Genomic DNA, 23,696 nt, shown 5'->3' with positions numbered 1-23,696 from the left:
TAAAGAGCTGATCGCAGAAAAGTAGGAATGCATTTAAGTGTTTTTTGTTAATAGTTGAAGGAGGAAAGGTCACCAAAAAATTAATGCCTTCCACTGCTTTCTTCGTGCATTTTACTGATATTGGAATCCATTAACCTAGTTCTCTGAATGGGAAAGATAATAACATTGTATTGTAGGACAGTTGTAGTGACAATTTGAAACAACATTAAAGGCTTTTTAAACAAGGCTCTACAGAGGTATCACAGTTTTTGTGTGATCACCTAGAAGTATCAAGTATTTCTTATTTTCTCCTTAGTGAGCATTTCATTTCTGTTATATCTTTCATAAAATAAAGTATGTTACTCTGTAGTTTAATGTGGACTTTGATTATTACATTTGCTCTTTGACACAGTAATATTATCAGTAAATGTATAACCTAAATATTTTTTTCTTAATGATTATAGAATGGTACTACCATGTTCCACTGAAACGATCAGAGAAGTCTGTGAATTCAGAAATCCCAATCCCTCCACCATCTCAGATCCCAGGTCTGAGCAACCTCGGAGAGCATCACACTGAAATTACATTTGGGAGCCGCAGGAAATGGATCAAAGACACAGACTCAGAATATGTAAAGCTGGCAAAGCAAGGAGGCCGACCTGGTGAACCACAGTTCATTTTAGCATTGTTTGTGGTTTGGGGAGCTTAAAAATTTGACAACGATAACTGGAGACTATTCCAGCAATTTTAAAAGTGACACATTTGTGGGGAAACTATAGAAAGGGAAATGCTGTATGTATGTTGAATCCTCAAGAAAACAATGCAAAAATCTTTATCAGTAAACGTAATCGTTATAGTCTAATGTCACATTGCAATAACCCCAATACCTCATTGTTGGAGTCTTAACTGTTTTCTGCTCCAGCTTTTGCCCTTCCTTTATCTTTCGTGGCTAAAATATTATTGTTATGCTAAAATCCATTGATTAGCTCTTAAAGTATATTCCATCTGATCCAGAATGTTTTTTCTATTCCTATTAAATTGAATTTAGAGCATTGCTAAACCTTTATGATAAAACCTGGGTATGTTAATGCTGATACATTCTAACTATAGTATAAATTATTTGGCAGGTTAGCTGCATTACCCAGGGATCTGAACAATTTCTTTTGTGTTTAACAGAGAAAACATCTACCTGGGTACCGAGCTTTGGAAGGTTTATTATAACTGTAAATATATACCTTTAGGATTGAAACTTGGGGGTGGGGGGGATGGTCTAATCCCAAAAGGAAATTGTCATAAAATTGGAAAAAGTCTGTAAAGGTTTTATTAAAATTACTTTTCAGTTTTTGCAGTAAATGTTTTTTATTATTGTACATATATTTTGTTTTCAGTTAATTGAAGATGTGAAAAACTTAAATGGACATAGCTTTGCCACAGAGTTTCAATGATTTCCAGTCTGTAAAATGAGAAATATATCCACATGTATTATATAACTGTATGTCAAGATATGTAAAATGAGATGCTTGATATAATTGAAATACCGTATTGGAAAGAATATTGGAAAAATGAATTGGCCAGACCTTCAAAACTACTGCCACTTGCTGGCCTTGTGGGTAATCACTGCTGGTGATTATCCTATTCGGATTAAAAAAGTAGTGAAAGTTCTGATTGTCCAAACCGAATCTCAGTAAGGGCTACAAATAGAAATATTTCTTTTATAAAAATTTTAGTAAAAGATAAACAGCAACATAAAAATATTCATTTATAACCATGGAAAATACTACAGCATTAATGTATCTGTCTTTTTTTTTAACTTAAGATTTGTTGAAACATTTTACACCTAGTACAAGAAAAACATCCCCAGTAGCTTATGCTGCACCTGACTGGTATACACACCACAGTAAACCTCCAACAGATGATGAATCTAAGTAAGTATGCTATGATTCCATGGAGGCTGTGTAACTTTTTATAACCTACTGTATTTTCCTTTTGTTAGTCTGTTAAGTTTTAGGCTTTGAATTAATACTTTTGCAACAGAGAAATAATATAGGAAAAATAATTGTGAAATCTTGGTCTACAGAGCCCATGTTTCCTCAATGCCTGACTACATGGTTCATGAAGAGTTTAAGTCTGATCAGCTCAATGGTAACTATGAAACAAAAAGAGGGCCTTTTGATTTTGATATAAAAAGTATTTGGCAGAGGGATGCTGAGGACAAGGAGAACAAAGAGAAAAAAAAGGTACGATTTAAAGACTTTCTTCTTGGTGTAAAGCTTCTGAAAAATCTAGGTTTTTTTTTTTTTCCTTACTTAAGGGGAATGGCAATGCATTAGAACAACACATTTTTGTACTGAAGTTACAGAAGTGATTTAAAATACATAGTTCTGTCATGAAGTGTTCTTGTTTCAGCATACTGTACCAGGAATATATTTTCCAATCACATTGTATATTTCATGTACTGCAAAGTTGATTAAAGTGAAATATTCTCCAATCATCTCTCATAATGCAGTTTATTTTCTATTCACTCTCTGCCAATATGGGCCTTACTCCAGATCTTTTCTTGTTAGACACAGGTGAATGTTCAGGTGTACTATTTGGGTTTTGTTTAGTTTAATTGAGGAAATACTCTGAAAAGTTCTGTGGTACCAGTTCTGGAAACAGATAGCCTCCATTTATCCACAAAATAGGTACAGCACAAGCAGTCATTACTGCAATTTTTCACACATTATCCTTCTAGTTTGGATTGATCTTGACCTGGCTGAAACGATCTGTGATGGCAGTTAAAGCCTAATTTTTTTTTTTTATGTGTTCACTAATTTTGGGTGATCAATTTTTTTCATTCTTTGTTTCGGACACCTGGGACCTGATTTTCAAAGGTGCTGAACACCAACACTTCTCTTCAAGTCAAAGGGGGTACTTCTGAAAATCAGGCTCTAGGTATTTCAAGTTGTAAACCTAAGTCACTTGTGAAAATTTGGGCGAAATTCCCTTGGATTGTGCTGAAAGTGCTAGTTAGTGAAGTTGGGAATTGGGGCTCCTGTAATGATGTTTGTCCATACAGAATTGGGCAGGGAACATCTTGCCAGTCCACATAAGCAATCAAATGCTTGTCAGGTGATTACATTGTAATTTAGATAATAATTTAGAGACATGAAGTTTATTTCCTGAACTATCCAGTCCCCAAGAAGACTTAAATAGCCAATACTTAAAATAGAAGCTTTAGCTCCCAAGGAAGCCTCCTGGTTAAATTTCAAGGTGATGTAAACAAGGGAGGAAGCTTTTTCTTTTTTAAAAGGATGCAAACAGGATGGTGTAAGATAAAACAGGTCCCCTGATCCTCCTGCTTATGCCCCCTCTATTGTCAACATATCTGGGGCCAAGTTTATTCCTGGGGTGAGCAGGCATAACAAGTTAACTCCAAAGGGAGTTCGGCCTATTTTTACCAAGGCCAGAATTTGGTCCACAGCATGCCAAGTCAGTAACTTATATTCAAGTTGTAGCTCCACTGAATCTGAAATTGGAATACATTACACTATGCTACTTAGACCTGCTCTCTAATCTGTGGAGGGCCAACATGCAATTTATGCCACCATTTTCACCACTGCTGAATTTGACCCAAAGATGCCAAATCTAAAAACTAACTCCCATAGGCTAAATGCCCTAAGATATCTAAGATGATCTCTGACCACTTAACTCTTTCTAGTTTAAATTTTATTTTGCTTCCTACCTGATTGTCCTCCCTAGAGCCCTTGGTTCATGCATTTGTCATTCCAGCTTTCTCCTTCAGGATTTTTCTGCTTTAAGTACCTTGATGAATTAGGCCCTAAAGAGGAGGGCAAGCACATATCTGACTTCTATGATAAGTTGGAAGAATGTGTTTCTGAGGGGTTACGCAATCCAAACAGGTTTCAGAGTAACTGCCGTGTTAGTCTGTATTCGCAAAAAGAAAAGGAGGACTTGTGGCACCTTAGAGACTAACCAATTTATTTGAGCATAAGCTTTCGTGAGCTACAGCTCACTTCATTGGATGCATACCGTGGAAACTGCAGAAGACATTATATACACACAGAGACCATGAAACAATACTTCCTCCCACCCCACTGTCCTGCTGGTAATAGCTTATCTAAAGTGATCATCAAGTTGGGCCATTTCCAGCACAAATCCAGGTTTTCTCACCCTCCGTCCCCGTCCCCCCCCCACACACACAAACTCACTCTCCTGCTGGTAATAGCCCATCCAAAGTGGCCACTCGCTTCACAACGTGTATGATAATCAAGGTGGGCCATTTCCTGCACAAATCCAGGTTCTCTCACCCCCCTCCAAAAACCACACACACAAGCTCACTCTCCTGCTGGTAATAGCTCATCCAAACTGACCACTCTCCAAGTTTAAATCCAAGTTTAACCAGAACGTCTGGAGGGGGGGGTGGTAGGAAAAAACAAGGGGAAATAGGCTACCTTGCATAGTGACTTAGCCACTCCCAGTCTCTATTTAAGCCTAAATTAATAGTATCCAATTTGCAAATGAATTCCAATTCAGCAGTTTCTCGCTGGAGTCTGGATTTGAAGTTTTTTTGTTGTAAGATAGCGACCTTCATGTCTGTGATTGCGTGACCAGAGAGATTGAAGTGTTCTCCGACCGGTTTATGAATGTTATAATTCTTGACATCTGATTTGTGTCCATTTATTCTTTTACGTAGAGACTGTCCAGTTTGACCAATGTAAATGGCAGAGGGGCATTGCTGGCACATGATGGCATATATCACATTGGTGGATGTGCAGGTGAATGAGCCTCTGATAGTGCGGCTGATGTTATTAGGCCCTGTGATGGTGTCCCCTGAATAGATATGTGGGCACAGTTGGCAACGGGCTTTGTTGCAAGGATAGGTTCCTGGGTTAGTGGTTCTGTTGTGTGGTATGTGGTTGCTGGTGAGTATTCGCTTCAGTTTGGGGGGCTGTCTGTAGGCAAGGACTGGCCTGTCTCCCAAGATCTGTGAGAGTGTTGGGTCATCCTTCAGGATAGGTTGTAGATCCTTAATAATGCGTTGGAGGGGTTTTAGTTGGGGGCTAAAGGTGACGGCTAGTGGCGTTCTGTTATTTTCTTTGTGTGTGTTTGTGTGTGTGTTTTCCCCCGGGGCGGGGGGTGGTGAGAAAGCTTGGATTAGTGCTGGAAATGGCCCACCTTGATTATCATACACATTGGTCACGTTGGATGGGCTATTACCAGCAGGAGAGTGAGTTTGGGGGGGGGGAGGGGGGCGGAGCTTGAGAAAACCTGGATTTGTGCTGGAAATGGCCCAACTTGATGATCACTTTAGATAAGCTATTACCAGCAGGACAGTGGGGTGGGAGGAAGTATTGTTTCATGGTCTCTGTGTGTATATAATGTCTTCTGCAGTTTCCACGGTATGCATCCGATGAAGTGAGCTGTAGCTCACGAAAGCTCATGCTCAAATAAATTGGTTAGTCTCTAAGGTGCCACAAGTACTCCTTTTCTTTTTACAATCCAAACACTACTCGTATAGGTTGGGGAAATGGTCTGCCTTTACTGAAGAAAATGTCTTGGCTGGGGAAAATTCAAGAGTTTTTTCTCTGCTTGTTCATGAATCTCTTCTGGTGGCAGTTATGAAGTATTTTCCATTTAACATGAAATATCATGGCATGCCCCACTTTCATAGCAACTTTTACCTCTTTGCCCGCCTCTCATAAGGATTTGCTATCTTGTTATTGTTTAAGAATGCCCTCCTACCAAGTATTTTCTCCTTCCTACAGATTCTTCTAGTAAATAAAATGGAGAGAGCATCATGAAATATTTTTTATTCTACTTTCTTGGCCTTGCAATCCATATAGTTGAACTTTTACAAATGGTTCTTAATGCTGTTTAAAAGAATTTCCAATAAGTCTTCCATTTCCTTATTTTATGGTGATGCTTTCGATAATTTGTAGTTAGCTGCTAGGGTAGAGCTAAGGTTCTGCAGAACCAGGACAATCTTTGGTTTAAAAATTTGAAAGCAAAGTGCCATTTTAAAGTTCAGAATCATTAGGCACAATTCTTTAGGGTACAAAAGTTGTTTGCTCCAGTCATAGAAAGAAACCCTTAAGAGCAAGTGCAAAAACATTTTACCCCTGAGGTTTCCTGTTCCCTTCTGGGCTCTACTGCTGATTCTTCAACCTTTTGTGTCTCTATCTTTTGAATTGTGAGAAACTCTTATTCCTGATATTGAAAGATGAGTTTCTGACAGTTGCCATGTCCAGGAAAACTGGGGCCTGGGAGATCTTTTCTTTAACCTTCATCCCCCCTCACTTAAATGTTAAGGACAGTATTACACTGTTGAACACAATTTTTGGCAAGAAGCTTGAAGCTCAAGTTCCATGTCAATCATACAATTGTACAATTTGCAATTTTTTTCAAAAGCCATATTCTAAGGTGGTTCTTGGTACTTTTAAGACTCAAAACATTTAAGTGAACAAAGCTCAGTCCTTAAAGATTTCAGCTCTCTCTTCACTGATGCTATGCTCACCTATGTGTGTCACTAGGACATCTGGAGGCATGTGATGTGAATTAATATGAATTGTCACAGCAAATGAATATGAATGGTCACTGGTCCAGGAAAAGAGTGAGAGAATGACTCTATAGCTTGGTGGTTAGAGCACTTTCATAGGCTGTGGATGACTCAAGTCCCTGCTCTAATGACTACTCATACAAAGTGGAACAGCTTCAACAGGAGAGACTGAGAAAACTCTACACTAGAATATCCCATAGTCCACTGGTTAGAGTGTACTCCTGCAATGGGGTAGACCCCAGTTAAAATTCCTGCTCCATATAAGGCAGAGGAAGAGTGCCACAGGGTGTCCGGTTGCGTGCCACAATAAGGCGTTATGAATTAAGTGTCTAGAGTAGGTACTGCTGTCCTAATCTACAAAGCAGGGCATTGCGGCCTACTGGCCAGAGTCCATGCTCTTGCTCTTGGGGCAGCATGGCATAACGGCTAAAGTCCCTAAGCAGTGCCCACACCCTGTGGTAGGTGTGGGGTGGGGTAGAGGGACCCAGGCCCACCTTTCTCCACAGGGTCTCAACCCAGGGCCCTGTGAAATCGGTGGTCTGCAGTTTGGCTCAGTTCCCTATTTTAACAATCATGTTTCCTAGGTCACTTCCTACCTTTGGTTCCTGCTCTGTCAGTTCTCCTGGGGACCTTGGCTTTCTGGCTCACTTTCATCCTCCAGGGTCAATGGGGTTTGCACTGTTGATCTCACTGGTTCGGCCTTCGCAGTCTGTAGCTCCAGTAACTCCCTGGCAGGAGCTGGCAGCGTACATCCACTCTTCTCCTCAGTCAGCCCAAGCTGAGCTGGGTCACTCCCTTTTCTATCCTGTCTTCAGGTTGAGCCTGCCCAGCAGGAGTGAGGGGGCATTGCCTCTTCGTCCCACAATGTGCAGTTAGCCCCAGCTGGGTCAGTGCGGGGTAGATACACCCCATCACAAGGGGAATTGAACCTGTGTCTCCCACACAGCCCAGGTGAGTGTTCTAACCACTGGGGTAACCTTTATAAGGAGGTTTCCTCCTTTTTTTTTTTCATTTCATCAATTTGCTTCAAATTTGCAAATAGGTTTGGGTCAACTGAAACTGCATATTTTAGCAAATCAGCTATTCATCCAAAAAATTTCGGACAGCTCTAATCCTGAATGCTGTATGGAGCTTCAAAATGCCTCCAAAAGGTGATCCTGATTCAAACATAGAAGCAGGCCACCACATTCTATATTGGAGAAGGGCACTAGGAAGTGTGAGACTCAGGGCTTCTTGTATCCAGAAGCCTTGCAGGTGGAAATGCATTCTGTCTCAAGACAATCCTGGTTGTCATATGCATAGCAGAGAAGAATAATATGATCACAAACATACTGAGTCAAACAATGACAGATCTTCATGAGTGGTCTCTGTATCACTGTGTGTGTGTGGGGGGGGGGGGGGGGGTCAGACCTTTCAGTGGGCTACACTGAAGGTGAATCTCTTCACCATTTACTGGAACAAGAAGTTACATTATGAATGACACCAAGAAAAGACCACATTAGCAAGTGACAACTCCATCCCCTGGGGTGAGAAGCTCCTTTATGCCTTCCACCTGATCCAATTTGTAACAAAGCTAATGGCAGACCTTAGACGAGACTATGTTTTATCTTGCGTTTCCTGGTGATTCAGACAAATAAGGTGCTCAGCTCTGCTGCAGATGGCCAAATTCAGTCCAATAAAGCTGAGAATCTGGCCTCAGATAATCACTTAGAACGGGGACACCTTGTTCCATCCCATTTCCAGACCCCCTCTCTCTCTAACTTGGTAGCTCCTGTCATGATAGAGATCTGTAGGCAAGGTGTCTACAGGCAGGTGGTTTGTGTTCTCTTGACCCCTAAAGTAATTTACATAGAAGAATTTCTTACATGGAACTTCATTTTTCTGGTGGCAGTGACCTCAGCTCATAGATTAAATAAACTTCTGGCTGTAGTGACTGAACTGCCTTATGCCAAATTTCATAAGGGCATGGTACTGCTACAGACTCATTTTCATTTCCTCTCCAATGTGATATTGGAGTTCCACCTTACCTAGCATATTGTCCTGCCAATATTCTTCAAGTTCTGTGTGATTGCATTTCTCATTACTATGACCTGGCTGACATAAAGCTAAACCATGTCAATACTCTATCCAAGATAAGATGACCACCACTGCTTACCTCAGGAATGTTTCCATCATAGACATATATGTAGCAGCTACATGGTGATCTCTGTGCATACTTACATATAATTATTGCTTGTATTCTGGTTTCAAGAAGGAATTCAGTTTCAACAGAACCCTAGAACTTGTTCACAAATAGAGGTAGCCAAACTTCCTCACCCATCCCCAAATATTTTTGTTTCTTATTTTCAGTTAGCCAACTTTTATATCAACTTTCTTGACTAGTCATTGATTCTAAAGATTTTAATTATGTCTGATGTTATTTATTGAGAGGTAGCCTTCTATATGTATTTATTTTAAAAAATTATACTTTCCTAGGTCATATTATAGGCATTGGCCTTATTGTGGCAGCTGTATTATTTTTCTATGAGGCAGACATCCCTCAAATTTTTACTATTCAGGAGTGAGAATCCTGTGTAGATTATATTTTTAAAGAAAAAATTACTTACCTTTATAATTCTTTTTTTCTCAGAAGATATGCTGTAGGATTCTCTATCACCTACTTCTATTCAGAGTTTACCGATTATCTTTTGAGATGTCTTTCACTTTGTACCTTTTCTTTCATTTTTATTTAATGCTTTTTTATCATGTTAATCATCTTGTTCTGGTTTACTGCTAGTAGGAGCTTCACATCTTATGCAATCAGAACTAAGTGAACTATTTGGAGAGGAGGATTTGGACTTGAGTGGAGTTGATGCATGATAACCAGTTAAGGCCTGAAACATTCTCAGCCCTGCTACTACTGCCTTTAATAGTCAAAAGCCTAAGAGCTAGCAGAGTTCCACTAATCTTATTGTAAGAGGCTAAGACCCACTTTGAGAATCTTTCAAAGTCCAACATGAAAATAACCAAAACATGTATTGTAGCGATGAGGCCTATATCAGAGAAGCTGCAATGAAGGATCCAATAAGACCTGGAAACTGTGAACCATTTAGAAATAGTCTGAACATTACCCGTTCATTGGAAGGAGCAGTTGTAATATCCATCAGTGTTTCAATATGTTTCTCCGCCACCAGCATCTTTTCAATTTTATTTAGATTTCATATTATAAATTGAATTAAACCAGCTAGATTTCATCCATGATGACCTCACATTGATTAGGCATGAGGAATGCTAAGAAATCATGGAATCAAAGTTTAAAGGAAAGAGATGCTGAACAGAGTATGAACAGCGTACTGATGATTAACACATTATTAATTATTTTCATTACAGTAGCACCCAACTGTCCCAATCAAAATTGGAGTCCTGTTATTCTAGGCACTGTGTGGGCACATAGAAAGACACACATCTTGTCCCAAAAAGCTTACAATCTAAATGGGCAATGAAGACAAACAGATGTACAAAGAGATGAACCGACTTACCCAGGATTACACACTAGGTCAGCGACAGAGCTGAGGATAGAACCCAATCCTCCCACTTCTAGTGTAGTTCCCCAACCACTAAATCATGCTGCCTTATTGTTCTGAATCTTTGAAATTTGACATTTAGGTATTGGTACTGACTTTTTTTTAAAAATAACCATCCTGAAATGTAACTTTTCCTCCTGCTCCTTCCTTGCCATTATTTTACAAGTGAGCATTGGCAGATTGAGAGGTATGCAAGGGTATTTCAGTGGGATTAGTTTTCCCTAAGGCAGTGATACAATGTTTCCAGGCTGGTCTCTTTCCCCATTTTAGCTGTGATACCCTGCACGTCAAATTTTGCAATAACTATCAGTAAAATTTATTGCAATTTACAAAAGGCAAGCATCTTAAATCATGTCTCTTGCATAAGTTACAATATTCGCTAATTCTCCTATCAGGAAAATGCTGCTCAAGTTGAGGTCCATGTGGGCAACACAAAAGAGGTGCGTATATCACTAAAATAGGGGTGTGGTTTGACAGAAAAGAAATTTGCCTCATGCAGTAATCATTTTACAGTACTGTCCAAAAGTATAAATTGCCTTTCCAAAAAGTATTGTTCCCAAAAGCAGACTTAATCTATGTTATAATACTGCACTTGACCGTCTCAACTTCTTTGCTAAAATTTTCTTTCTTCTAGGGCTAAAGTTACTCTTGCTTTCTTTTCTTTTTTTAAAAACGTATCTCATCTGCTAACTTTGTTATGTACAGGACAGTTTACATTGTATTGTAAACAGCTTCTTGGGAATTATGCATATAATTACAATTGTCTAACACTTTTTTAAAAACTAAGTTCAGTATCAAAGGTTAAAAAGATTTTTTTAAAAGGATAACCTGGTCATTGTCACTCAGTCAATCTTCTTCCTTTTTTTGGACATGCTTTATAATAGTTATTTTGCACTGTTACAGTGCCTTATCTTCAAGGACCTCAAAGCATTTTATAAAAATTAATGATTTAAGCCTCACCACCTGTAAAGTAGGGCAGTCATTGTCATCAGTTTTACAGATAAGAAAGCTGGGATACAGAGAGTAAGTGACTTGCTCAAGTCCCTAAGGGAGTCTGTGACACAGCTGGTACTAAAACTCAAATCTCCTGTGTACCAGTTCTGTGCTTTGGCCCTTTCTATCTTTGTTCTTTTATTCCCAACTGATATGCAGTGGAACTCAGAATAAGCTCCTAAGTGAACTATTGGACTTGCTCCGTTACCTTGGAAGACAAAACCGTTTTTCTGCCATGACTATATTTGAGCTCAGTAGTAAAATTATGTCAGAATCCTCCTATATATGGTTAGCAGGACACATCATACAATTTAAAAACTAGTTTTAAAAAGCTCTAAAGTGTAATCTGAGAACTCCTAGACTTCAATAGGGCTTTAACACTAAATCACAGAGATGTGCAATATTACTACCGATTTTTATTTGAACTACTTTAACTACTCAGCTTTCTTTCCTCTCTCATTCTTGTTGCTAAAAATAGAAATCTTAAATTCATCTATTTTTATTTAACACATAGGAAAGGTCATTATTTACAATATGAGCATATGAGAAGAAACAGCAAAAAGGTTTAAGAATAAAATGTAGGTTTTATGTATAGATACCTTAAAATTTCTTTGCTTCCTCATATTTCTTTATCCTTTATTCTGAGGAAAATTAAGTGCTTCTGACACATTTTTATAAAATATAAGGCCAGTAGACTCACCTCCACAGTTTTAAAAAACTTCAGTGAAAGCAATTGTTTTTAAACAATCAGTCCCAGGTAATATATGAAACTAAGAACCTGAATGTGAAATTCCTATGCAAAAGGCTAGCACAAGGCCTGTGGTCCACTTATTCAGACTGAAATGATGCATAAATTTTGTGCTGACATCCTACACAGAGAGGAATTTCACCCATTGGAATCAACTTCATTGCTAAGGAAAATGCAAAAATAAGCAGAGCATAAATAATGAAATGTGAGCATTTAAAAATATATTTTACTTAGTAATTGATGGTGCTTTTAAAAACATAGGTAAAGAAATGTATTTATTTACAGCATTTTTTAATTGTCAATTTCTCTTCAAAAAAGTTGGAACACTTTACACTGGAATGTGCATAAATGACCCACTGTTGCATAAAAAAGACTTTAAAATATAGTAATAGTGAACCACAGTTACACAGCTTTTAATATTGTAGCTATATACAGTAATAAGATTCCATGATTTTCACAATTTGTCACTCTGAAACCTAAAATGGCTGTAGAGTTAGTGTGAAGTGATGAAAACAGCTATAAGCATGACAGAGAGCTTTTTTGTTCAGAATATCACCAGATTCAGTCATCATTAGGTTTTGCAGAATGTTCCCATCCAATTTTTAAGTTCTCAGCCATTATGACTTTTATGAATTACATCCCTGCTACATCAAGGCATTTATTTATGCCATGCCAAGAGTCCTGGATCACTGTGATATCAGAGATAACTCAACCAATCACCACCCTTACTATACAGCTAATTTTCATGCAACAGCTTCATTGGTTGTGAGAGAGACTGAACAGATGTTGAGTTACTTTGGCCTAAATGCCAGAGTTCTTCAAAACCAAGCACGCAACAACACAACCAGCACACACAACTGCAAACACACATTTCCCACTATCACAGATCAAAAGAAATTTCCCAGCACAGCACAATCCACACAGAAATCAACACAGCCACCCATACAACAGCAGAACCAGTACACACAATGACCCCCAAACTTAACTCTGAAACCTACAATGTCCGTTCAGTCAGTGTGAAGCAATGGAAAGAGCTGCAAGCATGGCAGAGAGCTTGTTTTGTTTAGAATATCACCACATTTGGTTGTCACTGGGTTTCTCAATTTGTAAACCTCCATTTTTTTAAATTTCTCAGCCATTTCTGGCTTTTTTACAAAGATGACTTTACAAATTACACCCATGTGATAGCTTGAACTTTGCGCTATTAGTAATGTAAATAACTGTACTCCTTAGCAAAAAGTAAGTGACATTTGGCTTCATTGCCCCCGATAGCATTCTCTCTAGTCTGGCTTCTTTGAGTTGTTGCTGTGGTGGCTGTTGCCTGAGAAGCCCTGGAGACAGCTGTTTTCTCCAAGTGGGTTAGCTGCCTGAATGGCTTTCAGATTATTCATATATACTTAGCATAAAGGCAGTTGGAAAAACTTTTCATAGAGAAGAGAAGAATTATATTTTTGAACTTAAATCCAACATCTATCCCAATTTATGTAGATTTTCCTAAGATGAAGAATGAGCCGTTTTCTAGCTGAGAAACCGAGATCTGCGCTTCATTTGTAATTTAAGGAAATCTATGGTTACATACAATTTGTTTCATGTTTTCCCATGAAATGCATATAAAATGAGAATCAAAATTAACTATGAAAATATGAGAATCTGCCTTGATCACAGTCTGAGCACAAGACTACACAATAAGTATGGCAAAACAGCTTTTTAGTTTTCTCATGTCCATCATCAAGTAAGCTTCAGGAAGCACTTCAGTGAATTATGCTTTGGCCTTCAGCTGCAATGTGGCTGTTTGTTGAAATTCAAGACAAATAAAAAATGATTAATAAAAATCAAAAGCAGTAGGGTTTTGCCTACCTCTTTACTTTGTTTTCCCTGTCCTATTATTTGTAATTGTTTAGGCTTCTCTTTTTTCCATCTGATGTTCCTATTATGCATTGTTTTTCCATCTGCTGTTCATAATATACATAACCATATCAAACTGTGTTCTGTGGTACTCTCTGTGTAGGGTCGGGAGGATTAGATTTTTATCAGCAAATTTCAATATATGTTGTTTTCACCATATACACACATACCAATGAAAAAATATTTCCATCAATACTAATCAAAATTTACAGATAGGCAAAGTAAGAAAAATACTGATTGATTTAAGGCTATTTATTTTGTATATTTTGAGCAGTGATGTTGACAGTTTGTGTTTTAACTGTTATAAAACTTTAACTTTTTGAATCTCAATGTCTACTGTCATTAAATAATTATTGTCTGACCCCCTCATCATGTGACCGTGCATAATTTCCTACAACTGTCAAAATTTAAATTGATAAAAATTAAAATAATGCTTAAATCATAATTTTGTGCAATTGAACATTTAAATTGATAAAAATAAAAAAAAACACTCACAATGCTGGTAATGGAGATAGAGGAAGGCAACAATAAGACAGATTCATTGCACCTAAGCATATTACTTTGAAATATAAGGCACAAACAAATTACTTAGAAAAACTGAGCCTCAATTTTTCAGTACTTGATAGTGTAGGAGAATGACTGATTGATTCTAAACCACTAGAATTTACAAAAGCTCCATCTTAGACTTAGGTGTCCTCCATAAAATAGAGGTGCAGGGGAAATGATCCAGTTCCTCAGACTCAACAAATATTCATCTCTCCTCTTCCTCCTCTCCTCACCACCTCTCATTGTACCTTGTCTTTCACTGGCCTCCTAATTAGTACATGCTCAATCATTTCACATTTTTATTGCACTCGTCTTCACTCATCTCATATCACATCTGCACAGGCTACCTGTAACCTTCATAATATACTTGTATTTAGAAGAATGAGCTGCATTTGTTTTGGAAGTGTTTCAATTATATTTTCATATGAATGTTACAATACAAAAATAAAATATATTGTAAGGGTTGCAACCACTAATATTATTTATTATTTTGTACTTTAACAGTTTATATGTAGTCTTCTTATAATGATCAGATCCAACTTAATACAGTATGGCTCTATGCCCAGTAGTATACAGCTAATTTATATAGCAAAAAAAATTCACTTCTAATCATCCCGTCTTGAAGCTTTTGTAATAATATGATAGCAGTGATTAGATCTATATCTTCTGGTGTGTTGGACTGTCACGGTAACTCTGACTTTCAACTAGCTACATAAGATATTTTAGTAGATAAAAATATGTTCAAATATAATTTTTATTCTAATAATCTAAAGAATACACAAAGATTTTAAAAATTCTTAGAGGTGACCTTTAAATACTGGACTTGTGCCATTTTTAGCTTATTTATGCTGTATAAAGGAAGCTTAAAAGAATGTTTTAAAACATTATTTCTATGTTTTTTAACCTTAGAACTATTGGAAAAGTCAGGTTTGGTCTTCTCTATTATTGTTGAAGAACCTCTGAGACATTTGGGGGATATTTATTTTGACTTCAACACCTTAATTGAAGGGGCAAGGGTATCGAAACTTTAACAAAGACTTCCTTTAACTTCACTTGCTAATTAACATTTTGGATAAAGATGTTAAAACATACAAACAGTTTTAAACAGTCCGATTAAGATTCCTATCTCTCTTTAGTTACTCATTGTTTACTCTCTTGGCTCTTTTGATATGACCATTTCACTAGGTCTCCAAGTATCAAAGAATATTCTATGATAGACTGAACCTGAATTTGCAGTGTAAATAAACAAGCAGAATTTAAAAACCACCACCTTTCAGGTCTTCCTTGTACATAATTAAGAAAAGAGGGCAAAAGCTCAGTTTTGAGGCCACCTTCAGTGTATCTGTTGTTTGGAATTTTTCACCTCAGAATAATATAGTACAATGGATTTATTACTGTCTGGGAGACCTTGTTTCTTAACCAAATAGACTGTGGTTCTTAAACTAGGGATGAAACCTGACCCCACTGAAATCAAAGGGAGCATTGCTATTGACTTCAGTAGGACCAGGATTTTACTTCAGAGTTGTTTCATTTCTTCCATGCAGTGGACTGAGCCGTGATGAGAACCTTTGACTGCTAAATTTTAATTTGGCAGCTTAGTTTTAGTTAGAAATGTACTACAACTCTTTTTGTCAGAGAGAAATGCTTATGGCTCAGATTTATTAGTGGTGTCACTTAAAAGCCTACTAATATAACTAGTGATAAATAAATAAGGTTACCTAATTTTCTTCAGTTTTATTATTTACTTCCCTAAACTTACTGCTAGAAATACTGTACCTTGAATTGTGCAGATACTGAAGATATTTAGAGCTACCAAAGTAATCCCTTTTTCTGATGTCCCTTGATCATGTATATTTCCTTAATCATAACCTAATTTAACAACAATGTTTTCTTTAACACAGGTAAAGCTTCCTGCTATAAACCCCAAATACCCAAACCGAATACAACCCTCTATTGCAAATAAGGAATTCCACGGGGGAAATAGGCTTTACTTTCCACCTATGTAAGTAGCACACACATTGTATTAACTAAGGCCCTGATTATGAAAACATTTTAACTTTACTCACCTATATAAATGTTTGTAGGATCAGGGCTTATATTTGTAATGGGCCTGAGCTACCTTGACTCTCAGGCTAGCACATGTACTATCTGAAATATTAAAATGGTTTTATAAATAACTTAAGTCATGTTGTTTAATTTTTAGAATATACCATTAAATGTAACTACAAAAGTTGAAAAAGTAAGCACATATAAGTCAGTACATTCAAAACTTTTAGGTTCCTACAATGAAGTTTATTGTGTACATCCAGTACTTTTTTGTTGTTGTGTTTTTAAAACACAAGACTTTAAAATAGTGTTTGTTTTTGGTTCTCAATGCAATACAGTGAATGGACCATAATGTCCATTATCACTATTTGTATTAAAGTAGTGCACAAAGAATCCAGTTAAGATGGAGACTGATGTTTGGTCTTGGTTCTATGTAGACACATTAAGTTACCATCTTCGCTTGAAGAGTTTACCATCTAATTTAAGACAAGAAACAAGTGGTATAACAAATTATAGGAGGGAGAACCAGGGTAACTGATAGGAACATGCGATTACATCAAATAGCTATGTGTATAATTAGATGGTTTCAAGTTGTTAAAAGAATACTTACTTTAATTATTATAAAACATAAAGGAATAAATGTGTAGTCCCAATATGTTTTATAATCTATGCTTAATAATTTGAACAAAAACGTTATGTATATGTTTAACAGCAAAAATGGGAATAGAAAATGCCACATTTATGTAACTTTGGGTATTTCTACACAGCATTTTAGAGTGAGTTGCCTGTCTGGGTTGGTAGACATGGTAATGGGACTCAGGCTAGCCCTCTAAAAACAGTTCTCTAGACAGTGCTTTGACGTTGCCGCTCGGACTGAAGCCTATGCTCTGAAGCCCACCCCTCTCCGTGGGCTTCAGAGCTTGAACTGCAATTTAAAAGCGCTGTCTGCACAGCAATTTTTAGAGTTTTAGTATGAGCCCCACTAGCCCAAGTCTGTCCACCCAGGCTGGGAGGCTCACACCAAAATGTGTGTAGATATACCCTTAGAGTTAACATTGCTTAGGAATCTAGTTTTTGAACTTAATGACTTTATTTGCTTTACTTCTCTATTTCTGACATGAATTACCCTTTTCATCTCACTTTACCATTCTGCTAGAGGGCCAGATCTTGCAGCCCTCGATCACACAAATCTCTCATTAATTGAGTTTTGTTGAATGAGGACTACAAAATTTTGTCTCTTAATGATGATAAAAAACCAGTGGTTATTTATGATTGATTATGCAAACCTTATGACATTTTATAAGAAGCATGTTAAATTCATATTATGCTAATTAACCCCTGGGAAAAATAAATAATATAAATGACATTTCTGTTTTTGTTATTTACTTGCATATAAAAGAACTTGGTATAAGATCCATTCTCTTTTCTGTAAAATAAAACTGTTGCTGCCAATTCTTTCTTATGTTTTATTTCTGAACTCTTGTCTGATTATATATTTGTATTTATTTATTTTTGTATAGGCCTGGTCAGAAAAACAACGAACCAGTAAATTTCAGCAAACTGATTAGCAATGGTTACAGGGATGATTGGATTCAGCAGCGTAATGACTGGGAGAAAAAGATTCAGCAAACCTCAAAAAATAATGAGCAGCCTGAAGGTGAAGTGTATTGTGACTATTTTTTTCTTTAATTTAGCAGTTATCTAAAGTTAGTAACCAATATTAGCTCTATCCGCTCACACATCTTACTTTTGAATATGATTACACTGACTTTATTATTTTGCTCTAATTAATCCAATACAGGCTCAATTTAAAAAATACATGTGACTTTAATTGTAAGGGCAAAGTTGTCAGTGGCTTTGTATATCTTTTAAGTTGTGAAAGTATGCTTTGGCTTTGTCTTGTGGCTAAATTCTGCTTGCTTTATTTATCTAAGAGATTGAAGAGACAGGTCCAATCACGTGCTTAAAGTTAAGCAAATGTTTAAATACTCTTCTGGATCCTGGCTTGGGTACATAGAACTTGGCTCTTAGTTCTTTACTGAAATCTCCATCCCAAACACAGCAAAAAACACCGGTATGATAGGTAGATCAATCAGTGTCATTATGCAAAAACTAATTCCTGTCTGCTTTTGAGTCTGGAGGTTTAGAAGAAACACTGTTAGGGTGAAAAAATCCAACAACAATAAATAAAACACAGCTATGCAGTGCTCATGCTTTAGAATCTCACTTTGTCATGCACTGTTCCATAAAACTACAAATATATAGCATTATTATTTGTGTATTTGAGTGTTTTAAAGTGAGCAACATTCATAAGCAACGATTGACTTCAAGAAATCTTCTATTAATAATTATATGGTAATCTGTAAGCTACATATTCACTGACACACAACCATTATTAATTGATACTAAATACAAAAATATAGTTTGGACCACCAGACTTTTACAGTTCATTTCCATTTCATGTAAGCTTTTCCGCCTCTCTTCCCCCAAGTTGGCAAGACTCCCTGCCACCCTACTAGCTGTTTACAACATTTCTCTCGTCCAGGAGTGGGCAAACCTTTTGGCCCGAGGGCCACATCGGGGTGCGAAACTGTATGGAGGGCCGGGTAGGGAAGGCTGTGCCTCCCTAAACAGCCTGGCCCCTGCCCCCTATCCGCCCCCTCCCACTTCCCGCCCACTGCCTGCCCCCTTCAAAATCCCCGACCCATCCAGTGCTTCACCACCCTCCTTGTGAAAAAGTTTTTCCTAATATCCAACCTAAACTTCCCCACTGCAACGTAAGACCATTACTCCTCGTTCTGTCATCTGCTACCACTGAGAACAGTCTAGTTTGATCCTCTTTGGAACCCCCTTTCAGGTAGTTGAAAGCAACTATCAAATCCCCCCTCATTCTTCTCTTCCGCAGACTAAACAATCCCAGTTCCCTCAGCCTCTCCTCCTAAGTCCTGTGTTCCAGTCCCTTAATCATTTTTGTTGCCCTCCGCTGGACGTTTTCCAATTTTTCCACATCCTTCTTGTAGTGTGGGGCCCAAAACTGGACACAGTACTCCAGATGAGGCCTCACCAGTGTCGAATAGAGGGGAACGATCATGTCCCTCGATCTACTGGCAATGCCCCCACATATACATCCCAAAATGCCATTGGCCTTCTTGGCAACAAGGGCACACTGTTGACTCATATCCAGCTTCTTGTCCATTGTAACCCCTAGGTCCTTTTCTGCAGAACTGCTGCCTAGCCATTCGGTCCCTAGTCTGTAGCGGTGCATGGGATTCTTCCGTCCTAAGTGCAGGACTCTGCACTTGGCCTTGTTGAACTTCATCAGATTTCTTTTGGCCCAATCCTCTAATTTGTCTAGGGCCCTCTGTAGCCTATCTACCTCTCCTCCCAGTTTAGTGTCATCTGCCAACTTGCTGAGGGTGCAATCCACTCCATCCTCCAGATCATTAATGAAGATATTGAACAAAACCTGCTCTAGGACCAACCCTTGGGGTACTCTACTGGATACCGGCTGCCAACAAGACATGGAGCCATTGATCACTATCCATTGAGCGCGACAATCTAGCCAGCTTTCTATCCACCTTATAGTCCATTCATCCAGCCCATACTTCTTTAACTTGCTGGCAAGAATACTGTGGGAGACTGTGTCAAAAGCTTTGTTAAAGTAAAGGAACAAACACATCCACTGCTTTCCCCTTATCCACAGAGCCAGTAATTATAAATAGGTTTAGAGACAGGTAATTGATTTAGGTTGGTTTAAGAATTTTAAAACTTGCTTAATCAGTTTTTTTATACACATTTTTATTATGGCATCTTTAGTAAAGTGTTCTTTCTGCATTATTTCTTGCAGAGTCTCTTCCTCCAAGTGAGTACCAGAAGAAAATAGAAAAGAAGCAGAAAGCTAAAAGATATAAATTATCATTCAAAAGAAAAACTGTTGCAAAAATAAAGGATGAAACCAGATCTCAATCTGGACCTGAAATAGGTGCCCCACCTAAGAAGTCACTCTTCAAACTCAACATGTATGCCACCCCAGTCCCTATCCGCACAGAACCCATTGCTGTCTTTAGAGAATTAAAGACTTCATTAATCAACGAAACAACCTAAAAACTTTTCCCCTAACACAAACATTTAATATTTTTATTACTCTTGGTTTTGGATTTTACTTAACACAGAACACTTCTTCCTGAATTTTTCAACTATTGGGGTCTCTGTATGTGGAAATTTAAGATACTGCATTATTAAATTTCCAACTTAATTTTTTCAGTAGAAGCAGGTTTGTGTGTGAGCCTAGGAAGGAGCATCTCAGGAAATGAAGGAAAGGCACATACATTGAGTCTCAGAGCATGCATGGTTTTAATTTTTAATGTTTGTTTTACTGTAGTGCATCTGAAACTGAGGCAGGTTAGGTAGGGTAGCTTAACCTGCCAAGCTCTGACTCAAGGTATGTGTGACTAGATGTTGTCTCAATGATGTAGGAATTTCAGGGTAATGGCTTGTTGTTTGATTCTCTCACTTTTCATTTTATTTTTTATTTTTTTAATTAATTTATATAGTGTGACTTCAAATAGAATTTAAACATCAACCATGCTGATAGAACTGCATTGGGAGGACTGTTTGCGGTACCTTCTTCCACTCCCCTCCACCTCCCACACTCTTTCAAAGGCTTAGTACTGCCAGTCAGTGGTGCTGAAGCAGTACATCTCTTCCCACTTCACAGCAAGGGTCAGGCTTGGCAACGTTATAATTTAGAACTTAGGATACTACCATTATAATTGCTGTGCACATTTACTGGGTTCCAGTTGGGTTAATGGCTACAGCACCATCCTTAAATTGTAACAGTCCCAAAGTACTACATAAACTGACAGGTCCGTGTAAACACCCACCACATTGACTGGTGTTATGTAAATTGCCAGAAAGTATCTAGATTTTGGAGTTCCATGGTGTGTGAGAGAGATGGCAAGTTGTCGGTGATGTAGTTAGCCAATTGGTATTATGTCAAATTGTTAAGGGTCTTGTTTTGAGTTATGTGCAGTGACAGTGAGAATGAAGTGTTTTTAATTTGCAACTTTAAATTGAGTAACAACTATGCAAAGAAATACCTAAAAGGGCACAGGTATTGAAGTTTCCCTAGATTGTGATCATGTAAATCTGCCACATGAAACATAACCCATTCCATATCATCTAAGATTAGTTAGAATGGGAGGACAAACTGTTTTATTGCATGGTATTAAGCTATTAAAGTTCATCTATTGCTGTTTTACTTCTCAATTTGGTATTCCACATAATAATCAGTTGGAAAATTATGTGGGATACAAATGTTTGGACAATTATTTCTACTTTTGTATTTAGCACTTACTTTTTTCTATCTATCCTTACCTCCCCTACCTCAAACATTTTTTCCCCTGTCTTATTTTTTATCTTGTTCCCTTCCTCCTCTTGTTACAGTTAGCAACAGTAGTATTATGAGTGAGCTTTGTATATAGAAGTGGGGCTGGAGGGTTACAAATGTAGAGCTCTTCTGCAATTAAAGTGACTTTCACTGAGTAGGACTGTAAATTTACATTACAATCAAGTTATAAAATTTTGCCCCCTCCTTAATGGGTATGGAGCTTCACAAATGGAGCACAGCTACTGTGATTCTGCTGAACAGTTGAATATCAGAATATGGGGGCCCCTCACAGGGAGTACACATTTCCACAAAAAATGGAGTTCAGCTCTGCTTGGGCTCCCTTCGTGCTTTCACGGGCAGAGGTAGTTTAGGGGCATCGTACAGCTGAAGTGGCAGATCTACAGCTAGGCATCTCCACTGGCCATTGACTTCCGCAAATGCACTAGGGTCTGTCCACACAGAACTAGCAGAATCAGGGTCTTAGTTTCTCTCTATAGCTGGCTTCATGTGTGGAGAGCATTGCTATATCTGATGCTGTTTTGCCACTGTTCCACCACACAGGATGCATACAAGTGAGCAATGGATAAGGAAGCATTACAGGGCATTGATTCTTGGTCAGAGAGCAGCAATGCATTGCAAACGTCACATGTAGCATTGTCTTTCCTCCCGGTCACTTACAGATATAGAAGTATTAGACTTTGTAGGTATTTTTTGCAAGTGAAAGGTTAGCATTTGGCCACATTGTTTTATTGTCAGAAGTTGTTTTATTGTCAGAAGTTGTCATCTAGTCTCTCATTTTTTGTATTGCAGGTTCAGAGACATCCCAGCCCGAATTGACTCCAACAGACAACAAGTAAAAGCTGCAGCTTCAGAGATGTAATAAATATGTTAATATTTCAAAAAGAGCATCAAGAACAGTAAAGCATGATATGGCTTATGAAACAGGCTCCTATATTTATAGGTTGATATTTGTTAATTACATGTATCTAACCATTGTAGTTAAATGAAGTTGCACCAGGGATGAATTTACTTCAGTAGCTTTACACCAGAGATGAAATTGGTTCAGTGCTTCACTCCAGCAAGTTCTACAGTATAGGCAATAGCTACTGCAGTATACTTCTAGGTCTGGTTTTAATGTCATGTCAGCATACAAATTGAAGCCTATATTATCACTGGTTCCACCAGACTAGTACTACACCATTACCATCAATTTGCCTTTCACTAAGGTTTTGTCTACACACAAATACTGTACCAGTATAGTTAAAGTAGTACAATCCCCTGTACTGTGGACACAGTTATGCCGTTAAGGAAGGGAAAGTATACTGATGTAAACATGTCTACACTAAAGATTGCACTGGTATAACTACTTAGATAAAATCTCACACTCCCAACTGAAAAGTTATACTGGTACAAAAATTCTTAGACCAGGTTTACGGCTTTCTTACAGTACTGCGGCGCTGCACCTGCTACATAAGAATTGGTTGATCAGTGGCATTGCTGCAGGAACAGGACCAACTCAGCAGATCCTGTAGCATCATGTGTCATAGTTTTGCATGTTTTGCATCACTGGAAGTGGTTCAATAGCGCAAACAATGAGACTGATCTGAGCAATGCATGCTGTCTGCACTTAAAGCCTTTAAAGTCTTAATAATTTTGTACGTCTTGTAATTTTGACTGGGTCAAGAAAATTCTATTTAATGCTAGAATTCTGTGTTGTTGGTTCATATTAAGCAAAAAAAGGTTATATTTTTGAAATAGCAATGCATATTAATGGTAAAGATGTTACTCTGAAAGCTGGGACGTATTAACAATCTTCAGTACTGCATTTTCACATTTACTTTTGTCTGTTTGAATTAGTGTTTGTCCCTTGAATCCCATAAACCATACAAACATTGAATCTGTTTGAGTAGATTCCACTAGAGAATGGACATAATTTTAGATTTGGTTTATTAGAAATTTCTTTTTATA

General features: G+C 37.8%; 1 protein-coding gene across 4 annotated transcripts in view; it reads left to right on the top strand.

Annotated features, from left to right (window-relative positions):
- Positions 1-23,696, top strand: part of LOC311516588 (uncharacterized protein C7orf57) — a 27,691-nt gene extending 3,995 nt beyond the window's left edge. For 2 of the 4 annotated variants that reach the window (XM_084620809.1, XM_084620810.1), the window contains exons 3-10: positions 444-641; positions 1,796-1,904; positions 2,057-2,216; positions 10,497-10,541; positions 16,195-16,295; positions 17,860-17,996; positions 20,187-20,358; positions 22,539-23,696. In XM_084620809.1, the coding sequence (XP_084476935.1) occupies positions 444-641; positions 1,796-1,904; positions 2,057-2,216; positions 10,497-10,541; positions 16,195-16,295; positions 17,860-17,996; positions 20,187-20,358; positions 22,539-22,608 (992 nt within the window). In that variant the 3' untranslated portion in view covers positions 22,609-23,696. The remainder of the gene's footprint in view (positions 1-443; positions 642-1,795; positions 1,905-2,056; positions 2,217-10,496; positions 10,542-16,194; positions 16,296-17,859; positions 17,997-20,186; positions 20,359-22,538) is intronic. The other 2 variants (XM_084620811.1, XM_084620812.1) reach the window with 2 other exon arrangements.

Source organism: Lepidochelys olivacea, assembly GCF_965140295.1.
Source record: "Lepidochelys olivacea isolate rLepOli2 genome assembly, chromosome: 2".
In the NCBI taxonomy this organism is placed as follows: Eukaryota; Metazoa; Chordata; order Testudines; family Cheloniidae; genus Lepidochelys; species Lepidochelys olivacea.
This window is presented reverse-complemented; position numbering and strand designations above follow the sequence as displayed.